Genomic DNA, 10,135 nt, shown 5'->3' on the forward strand with positions numbered 1-10,135 from the left:
GGTCGTGTTCCAAACATAAACGTCCAGAGGGAGTTGCAGCCTCTTCTAATTAGCCCTCACATCAGCGTTTCTTGGTCCTTCTGGTGGTGCTTGTTGGTTTGGCCTCAGGAGCTGTTTTCTTTAGAGGAGCTGGGAGTTTTTCTGGTGGTGGAGAAGGTGGCGGTGTTTTCTTTTTCTCTGCAGCACAAACAGAGAGAGACCTGTACTTCCTCTACACTGCCTGTTCCTGCTTCTCCTCCTCAATTAAAAGCCATTACAAATGTGTTGTTTACCTTCAATACTTTTGGGCTCCAGACTGGGCCGACCCTGCAGTTGTCTCTCCAGGTCCTGAATCTTCTCCAGGGCTGCCTGCAGGGCCTCCTCGGCCTTCAGGGCTCGCTGTTCAGAGCTCTGGACCCGCAGCTCAGAATCACTGTCACACACACAGAGAGGAATCAAGATGTCCAACAAAAGGAACTTAGCTGATGCGTGGACTTTCAACAAAGTTATTTCGACAACGACTGATCGTTACTAAACTTGCCAGAAAAAAATTGATTTATTATTGTGTTGACCTTCTGACAGGATCCTAATTAATCTGCAAAGTTGTGGTAATTGTTTACCATTTCTTATTCTTAACAAAAAATCAATTAAACTAAAAAAGAGATAGAAGAGTGTTCAAATCAGCACAAAACAGTCAAAACAATAAAAGAAGAACATGAAGATAACATGAGTTAAAAAACAGAAAATAATAGTTCTTTATTTATAGACCAAAAGCTGATCTGTGTATATTATCACATAGTATTGGTAATATTCCAAAAATACAAGTGTCCTATAGAGCTATTGGAACATTGAACTTACTGCAGTTCCTGTTGCAGGACTCCTACTGTGGTCAGATCACTAAAAGCTTTCTGAGCTTTATCTGTTGCTGGACACACAACCAGTTCATCAATCTGACACACACACACACACACACACACACACACACACACACACACACACGCACACAGACACACAGACAGACGGACGGTCAGAGAAATGTTTTCAGGTCAATACATACTAATTATGTGTGTGGTTTACTTGTCCCACCTCTCTCAGGTGGACTCTGTTCTCCCCCAGCTTTCTTTGTGTTATGTTTCCATCATAGCCGATCAGCTTCACCACTGGTGTTTCACAAACCATTAGCTCCCCCTGCAGGACAAAAACAATACCAAGATATTTTTCAGATCAGTTTTTGTTTTGTATCAGTTTTTTTATTTTTACAATTGGCACACAACTGACTTATCAAAGTACACTTCATAGATGCTTTAATACCTCACAAACTTCTTGTTTTATTTCATGTCCGTCAGTTGTGCTCTGTGAACAAAAGAGGAACAGCACCATCATCACCATCATCATCATCATCATCAGCAGCTTTTATCCAAAATAAATAACTGACTTCTCTTGGTTCCGCCTCAGTCTCATCTTTGACATCTGTAACCTCACTGTATGTTGTATGCTTTGCTGAAACCTCTTTGTTTACCTGTAAACACACACACACACACACACACACACACACACACACACACACATACACACACACAGGCATCATGATAAACAGTAAAACAACGGTGGCTTTTGATCCTGAAAAAAGTACATCATGCTTTTAAAATCTGATGTTTAAATAATGATAATTATTATTTCAATTTATAATATATAAGTAACAACAGCCCCGCTCATCTTCATTAAAATATGTTCTCTTTGACCAGTTATCAATTTCATACTTTCATGCTGGTTATATTTGAGTTGAGTCCTCACCACAGTCCCACTGCTGTCTGCTGGGGAAGCTGACACATCACTCCTGGAGGAAGTGGCAGATTGGCTCACAGGCAGCTCCACCTGACCCCCCTTCACCCCCGAGAGCAGGATGACACAGGTCTGCACCCAATCAACGCATTCCCTCTGAGAACATACACAGGACCAAACACATGCACCACATTATGTAGGTTTGCAGGGCCGAGCATGCGTTGTACTTTAGTATGGCGCCCCCTGGTGGAATGTTCTTGATGAGACCGTTGTTTACCTGCAGCTTTCTACACGAGTCATTCATGTCATTTTCATCCTCAGCTTGATATGGAAAAGTCGTCTCCTCCAGAATCAACTTGTAAAAGCTAAAGTCAAGACACATACATTTTAAATCTTAAAGTCACTAAACATATTTCCGCATTTTTTTCTTTGTTTTGTTCACTCCTATCTTTATTCTGATTCAGTTCAATGCTTGTGTCAGACAACAACGTCTGTTTATTTGACTACAAACTAATTGTTAGTAACTCTGGTTAGCAGGGTAGCAGGTAACAACTTCTGGTACCTGGAGATGTATTTGGAAAAATAGTTCAGTTTCTGGGTCAGGAACTTGGCATCCGTATCCAGTGTCTGCGGTGAGATGTTTGTAATTAATTGGTGTTCCTGTTCATGGACCTGATCCTGGTCCTGGTCCTGGTCCTGGTCCTCTCTATGGTCAGGTACCATGAGGAGCAACAGATCCAACATCCAGCGGGTCTGAGCCATGTGAAGAGAACTGACCTGGTCGGGAAGATACAATGAAAAACAAGACAGCAGCTTGTAATATTACAGTCGATCTTTTGATATTAAAATGATGAAAATAAAATTCTAAAATATTTAAAGTATCAGTTTTCCCAAATTTGTGTCACCTATATGAGGTGCCCAAACCGAAAATCTTTATAACATCCTCACAATTCATGAGGCTGATATGTTTGTTCCACTTGATGTGAGACATTTAAGTGACAATGGACTTTTCGCAAAACATTTTCAAACTGGGTGCAAACCTCACTTGACAGTTGGACTGAACCTGGTTGGTACTCACCTCCTCACTGAGTCCCTGGTTCTCACCATCGGTGGTGTTGGACAGGCTGTTTATAAACTCCTTCACTTTATCCAACATGTCTTCTGTCTCTTTACTATTTGAACAAGCAAACACAACAGACAGTTGACAGCGATGACAAAAAAACTACCAGGGAATAGTTAAAGTTCATTTTCTCATTAATAAAACTGTAAAAACAATGAATATAATGTGTTCAGAAAAGCTTAGAGACTCGGTTTGTCTAGATAAACTAAAAAACTCAAACTGCTAACTGTCTTGAGCTGAGGAACATTCAATATCACAGAGGTCAACATTTACAAAATGCTGTTAAACAAGGCATCAGTCTTCAAATGAAATCCATTGTTTAACAAGTTATTTTGACCTGATGAAAGAATACTGTACGAATGGAACCTTTGATATAATAACTTGCTCTGCCACTGAAGGAACAACGTACTACACATCGGGCTCATCTTGTTCCCTTTCGTTCCCTTTTCCTTCTCTCATCTCGTTCTTCAAGGCCTCCTCAGCCAAACTCTGCCAAATGCACAGTGCCTGCTCGAGCTTCAGCCAATCGGAGACATACATCGTCTCTGGCTGGCGAATGGCTGAGTCAAGCTTGGACACCCAAGACTCCATATCCCCGAGCAGTGACATGATCTTTCCATGGACGCCTGAAACAGAAACACCGGTCAGTATCTCGAGGATTCTCCGCTACAAAAGAGTCTATAGACATTCAAATCAGAGAAGGTGTTGGCTCTCACCAGTTTCTCCACTGGCTTGTGTGTCCAGTCGTTTAAGGAGCTCAGGCAGGACCCTGACCAGCTCACTTAGGGCCGCCTCACCTATCGGAGGTTCACGGTCAGGAGAGGAGTGTCTCCTGAGCAGCTGAGCGCTCATGTTCAGCCATCTCTCCTGGACACAGCCGAGCTCGCCCAGTGTCTGCTGGCAGCCAAACAGCTCCTCCCCTTGGTATCGCTCACACTGTTGGGCCAAGATCTGAAGAGAGACAGCAGACAGAGGCAGACTTCAGAAGACACTTGGCTGTTCACTGAACATTTTGAAAGATCAAAACATACTAATAAAGCAGATCCACTAAATATTTGCAATTAAATCTAAAGAAATCTAAATGAGAGAGAAATACTGGTCAGAAGAATGTTTCGACATGAAGTGTTTAATGCTCTGCTACTGTGAAAAGACATCTACATAGGACATTCAATAATTTTTGATGCCTCAGGTTTTAAAACAGATGACAGCGCTAAATAACAAGTGATTGGTGCTGGACACATATGAGACAGATGAGATGGAAAAGAGGTGAAATACAGCAAACAGGTGACAGCTTAGATAACATGGATCTGATGTGACAAGTGATAATAACTCAGAGAGATGAGGCTGATGCTGACAGAGGAAAGTGATGAGATGATGTGATTGGATCAAAAACACGACTGTGGAAACAGATTGAACACATGATGACAGTGAGATCATAAATCAGAAAGATGTCAGAAATAAGAGACTTCATGTGAATGATCAAAGTGAGAAACATCAGGTAGATAAAAGCACAATGACCACAGACACACAAAGTAAATGTGTTGTCTTACAGTTGACCACTGGTTCAAATCAACATGAATCTTTCCCAGTGTAACGTTCTCATATTTGGAGTCAGGACACCTTGAAACACAGAAAAACATTATTGGCAGATTTCACACATAAACAATTCTTCTCAGGGACTTTGCCTAAATATACTGGGCACTGAATCAAGTGCCAATAAAAGGTGGTTACTGCTTTTGAAAATTATATTTAAGTTTTATTTTACAACAGCACTAGGTAATGATAGAATAGTAAATAAACTTCTTTGGTAACTTGTCCTACTGGTTCTGTGCTGTGCAGAAGGAGATCCACTTGGTGATGTCTTGCTGGATGGCATCCATCTCTTCAAACTGAGCGTGGTCACTCTTCTTCATCTGGGACACGAAAGCCATCAGCTGCTCTTTCCAGTTGTCAGAAAGCTCCATGATGATGTTCATGTCTTCTGTGTCCTACAACAGGATGATCACTGTCATAGTCAGGGTGTAACTGAACCACCAGGAATACTTACAACAAGATAAGTGTGGAGTTTAGTGTTTTTCATGGGTCATACAGAGAGGGTAAAGGAGGAGGAACTGCTTTACCTTTGAAGTGAGGTAGAGGATGCAGTGCTCTGCTGTTTTAAACCAGCTCTGCTCGTGGACATGCAGCCGACGCACCAGCTCCAGCTTCTTCACACTGATCACCTGACAACCGGAGATAAAGCTTACTTCACATGTTTGGATCAACTTTAAGTAATATTGACTCTACTAAGGGTGGCATGGTGATCCAGTGGTCAGCACTGTTTCTGTGTGGAGTTTTCATGTTCTCCCTAATATTTATCGACTTGTGTGAATGGTTGTTTGTCTCTATATGTCTGCCAGGATGTACCCTGTTTCTCGCCCAATGTTAGCTGAGACTGGCTCAAGCTCCTCTCGCTACCATTAAGAAAAAACACTTCACATGTTTGTATCAACTTTAAGCCATTATTCCTCCAGATTCAGTAAACCTGTTACTTAGACCATCATCTCACCCTGCCACCACACAACAGAAGGTGAGTCCTGCTGTAAGATCATGGCTCACACACCTTGAGGGCGAAGCAGAAGGTGAGCTGACTCCACGAGTCTCTCTCCTCAGTCATCTGAAGCATCTGAGCCTCGAGGCGACCTCTCTGCGGCTCATACAGCTCGTGGTAACCCTGGACCACACTGAGAAGAGCACAGGAACATTACAGAGGGAACACTCTGCCACGTTTTTATTCTTTGGCTCATGTTACTGAATTCATGCAGAACTTAGGTTTCAGCTCTGAGGAAAACATTTATAGAAATGATCTTTTTACTTTCTCATAACAGGTCGTTAAATCTTAAATAAAAATGTTTGGATAATTAAGCATACACTCACCCTCATTTGTAAACTACTACATGAATGCACCATACTACAGGTAAAATAAATAACTGATAAATGTATATTATCATACATTTATAATTGTAATCAGAAAAATTTAATTCATTAAGTTTAAGCTGGTTAATTTATTCATGTACTCAGATCCAGTCTGGACTCAGCTCTGTGGAGGTAGGTCAGGTTCTGTGAGTGTAACGAGGATCTGACCCTGAGTTGGTGTGAGTCTGATCAAGTTCCTCCGCGAGCTGCCTGTGAGTGAACTCCACCTGCTGGGAAACCGAGGCATCGCGGTCTCTGATCTTGAACAGTTCCCTGTGAAGAACACATAAACACAAATTTCCTCAGATATGAGCACATTCATTTCCATATTCACACCTGTTAATTCGTGCTTTTATTTTCCTTCCTTGCATTTATTCTTTTCCTCTTAAAATAAAATCACACCAACGTAGTCCAGTATAATTATGTGATTTCCTCCATCGTGAGTCGTGACCCGGCTGCCAGACCCCGACCTACGTACGTGCTGAGCTGCTGGATGGATGTCTTGATGTGGTGGATCTCTTCAGTGAGCCGGCGGTCCAGAGCCCTCTGTGCCACTGCCTCAGTGTGCAGGGCCTTCAGGCAGCGGGGCATTCGCTCCAGCAGGGACTGGTAGCGCTGTCTGGATACACAAACACAAGGGCTGCTGAGAAAAAGGCGTCCAGGGTCATAGACAGTTCATAAAAAAGCTCACAAAAGGATAATCCAGTTTATATTCATTTTATATGGGACTGCTTTATTTGTATCTGTTCTTGTTTACATCTATATTTGGTCATAAGGCTCATTAAACTCCACTAAGTGCCAAGGTTAAGTTAGATGCTATCCCGATGTGGCCGGCTGCTCACCTGAGCTTGGCAAGCAGCTGTCCCCTCTCAGCACAGCCCACGCTGACCTGCCTGATCACTTCATGGAAAACAATGTTGTAGATGTTCTGCTCAACCTGCACCAGCTCCAGCAGACCCTCCATCTGTAAGACATTCCATGGCAAGGTTAAAAAAGGACTGCTACACAAAATGTTATTCATCTAAATAGGTTGTGGTTGGAAATGTTTGTTTTTGTTTAGTTGTTTAGTCGTGTTGGTGTTTGATTTGAGTCGGTGCTTCAAGCAGAGGCACCCAGCCTCTACCTGGGAGAGCTGCGTCAGCTGTTCACTCTGCTGATCCACTCCAGCCTTCTCCAGCATGTCGTCCATCATCCTCATCAGCTGGACCACTTCTAATCTGCCGCTGGGCCTCCTGGACACACAGATCATACACACCGATCTGTAACGCTTCTCAGTTCACGTTCCCTTCACGACATTCATCCCTTATCTTACCATCGATTCCATTTATTAGGCTGTTCTAATTCAGACAGCAAAATCTCCTGGTAAAGACTATTCAACAAAGGTTTATAATTTAAAACTCACAGTGATGGAAAGACCCGCAGCTTGTGTTCGTCATCCTGCAGCTGAACTGTAAATGCACTGAGCAAGAGATACAACATGAGAGTTCACAGACAAACCAGATTTCTATTTGACAACGATAGGATGAGTGTACAGAAGTAACCAAGTGGGTGAACATAAGGAAGCACACTCACTCCTCGTAGAACTCGAGGCCTCGCAGCCCCTTGTTTTTCACAACGTGATATTCCTCTGGTATCAGACTGTCTGAGATACTCAGGTTCTGGAAGACAAAGTGGCTGCAGTTATCCCCTCATACTTTATACTAGGGTGGATGCATAGAATGGGACTTAAGTTTAACTCAGAACTGTAACCGAATTACAACAATAAAACCACGTGAACCTGATCTCAAAGTAGGAATATCGTTTAAATCTGTTTATGTCTTCCAATAAAAGCAATTCATAGAATAAGTTAAAATAAATTACCTGTGTGTCACCAATGCTGTTCCTGTCGGTCAGGGGTGGGAGGGGTGTCGTCTTCCTCTGGGTTACCATGGCATCACACAGGAACGAAATATCTCTGTATTGACACCAAACAAATATACACACATTCAGTTTCCTTAGTTCATCTGTGGATCACAGAAAGACAAATTTCAGACTTTTCAAGACTTTTCATGTTACCCTCATTCTATATTCTTGTTATTGAATCAGCTGATTAAAGAGAAACCTACAATAAGTTTGGATTTACTGGATGTTCAGTTTATAAAATACAAAATCTAAATTAAACTTGTAGAGTACACATGCAGAAATGTGTAATTTGTGACTTTCAGGTTCAGACCTGCCTGCTCCGGTCAGGGACGTTGGCTGCTCCAGGAAGTGTCTGTATTTCTTGCGTCCGAGCGGGTGATGCCAGACTGCGTCCGGCCGTCTGATTCCACAGCCCTTTGAAACACAAGGTCATCTTTAGGAGCACTGGTGTGAGATAGCCCTCTCATATACAGTAGGATTGAATGTACCTTGCAGTGGCGATGGTGTGCCGTGTGGCCCAGCGTGCTCCTGGTGCAGACAGTGGAGCTGAGGCTGACCAGCAGCTCATCTGGGACCAGCTGGTTGTTGAATGAAGGAAGCTGCATGTTCCTGCTCTCAGCTGGTATCCGGAAATTCAGTTCTGCTGCTGAGAAAAAATTTAATAATAAGACTGTGACCCGTAGGAGGGGATGGTACCTCTCCCACTGTTTGAGCTTTCCGTATAATAACAGATATTTCTTGAATCAGGAACAAGGACATTTGACACTTGTAACCTGAATTGAAGATTTTGTATGTTTTGTATTTCATGTTTTTGTTGTTCATATTAGAACTCACTGGTTCTTATCACACCTTACACGTATTTAAAAAAAATTATTTAAGTATTTTGTATTCATATGGTGCCTGAAATTAACTAAACAGAACTTAACACTTCAGTCTTCTGTTACTTATTTGGTTTGTCAGGCAATGAAGTGTAAACAAAAGAAAATATCACATTAAGGCTTTTTTTTTTGTTTAAATTTCCATTTAGCCCTTTGGTCTTATTTTCATATCCAACATCTTTTATATTCAACTTCCATCTGCATTGATTAACACAGATAATCAAGATGAGGACTTTTAATACAGGTAGAGAGAGAGAGAGAGAGAGAGAGAGAGAGAGAGAGAGAGAGAGAGAGAGAGAGAGAGAGAGAGACAGACAGACAGACAGACAGACACACACACACACGAACAGACGCACACACAGATCTTGTGTCAGTGTAGCATCCCCCTGTTAGCTTCATGCTAACCTCCCCCCCTCACCTCTGGGGTCCATCACCGGCTCCGGCCTCGATGAGCTCGGCGCTGAAGCGGCTCTGACGGACGCAGACATCGGGTTCTGACGGTGGAGGAGTGACCCTCAAGGCTCCAGCGACTCTATGATCAAACTGTGATCAAGTCATTCGAGGGATTCGAATTTTTAATTAGAATAATTAGAATAAACTTCTCAAAGTCCAGACTGCGACTGATCCCGCGGCCTCCACTTCCTGGTCCGGTTGCTATGGAAACATCTCTGTGTGTTGTCTAAGTTGTACTGGTTAGTTGTAAAAAAGGATTTTAAATAGATTTAAATATTTAGAATATTATCAACAACAATAATAATAATACACTAGATTTTACTGTTCGATTATTCCTTAATTTATCTTTTATTTAATTCAATATTTCTTGTTTGATATATTTGTACCGCTTCTTATTTGTGTCACTATTTACATTGACTCTGGATATTATCTTTTATTATATATATATAATTTATTTATTAGAGTAATGTGGAGGAGATCATATCTATAATTCATTCATTTTAAATTAATTAAAAGGACAATATAATACTGTAAATAAACCTTTAAGCATTTAATGAGGCATCGATGTCGAGATATCAACCATTTAATAATTGAAAATGTATGATTAAATAAATAAATGTTATATATTGTGCAGGCCTGTTATATGCTTTTCTTAGTTTTTGATATGATACAATTAACTCTCCAACTTTTTTTAAAAATCTTTTTACTGCAATGTGTTGTAGCCTATGTATCAACCTTTAGGAACCATGTACATTTAATTATAATTTTTTTTATTAATTTAATGCTCTATTTGGTCTTAGTTATAATTATAACCTTGCTTTACATCAGTGAGCCGCCCCTCCCTCACTCAGCAGAGAACCGGTTATAACCCCCTCCCATAATAACCCCTCCCGGCCCTGTGTGCTCGGCCTGTTGGGGGCCACACGCCTCTCTCTCTCTGCCTCATGCGTGATGGAGGCTCTTGATGCTGCTCCAGCAGCAGGAGAAGTGAGCATCAAGTGGATCTGGAGTTGACAACAGACGAGTCGCCGCAGACAGAAGCAGAAGCAGAGAGATCCTCGCAGGA

General features: G+C 41.7%; 1 protein-coding gene across 1 annotated transcript; it reads right to left on the reverse strand.

Annotated features, from left to right (window-relative positions):
• Positions 1-61: 61 nt before the first annotated feature.
• On the reverse strand, positions 62-9,104 carry axdnd1 (axonemal dynein light chain domain containing 1). Its single transcript, XM_053430785.1, has 26 exons — positions 9,035-9,104; positions 8,227-8,384; positions 8,049-8,152; positions 7,697-7,790; positions 7,409-7,494; positions 7,239-7,295; positions 6,960-7,068; positions 6,679-6,800; positions 6,315-6,455; positions 6,005-6,109; positions 5,484-5,604; positions 5,002-5,103; positions 4,703-4,869; positions 4,432-4,501; positions 3,598-3,832; positions 3,291-3,507; positions 2,840-2,933; positions 2,324-2,538; positions 2,039-2,126; positions 1,774-1,917; positions 1,415-1,498; positions 1,291-1,332; positions 1,066-1,167; positions 838-929; positions 273-412; positions 62-177 (listed from the first exon to the last, which is right to left on the reverse strand). The coding sequence occupies exons 1-26, from the start codon at positions 9,102-9,104 to the stop codon at positions 62-64; spliced, it is 3,075 nt and encodes a 1,024-aa protein (XP_053286760.1).
• Between the last annotated feature and the right edge of the window lie 1,031 nt (positions 9,105-10,135).

This window comes from Pleuronectes platessa, chromosome 9 (assembly GCF_947347685.1).
Source record: "Pleuronectes platessa chromosome 9, fPlePla1.1, whole genome shotgun sequence".
Classification (NCBI taxonomy): domain Eukaryota; kingdom Metazoa; phylum Chordata; class Actinopteri; order Pleuronectiformes; family Pleuronectidae; genus Pleuronectes; species Pleuronectes platessa.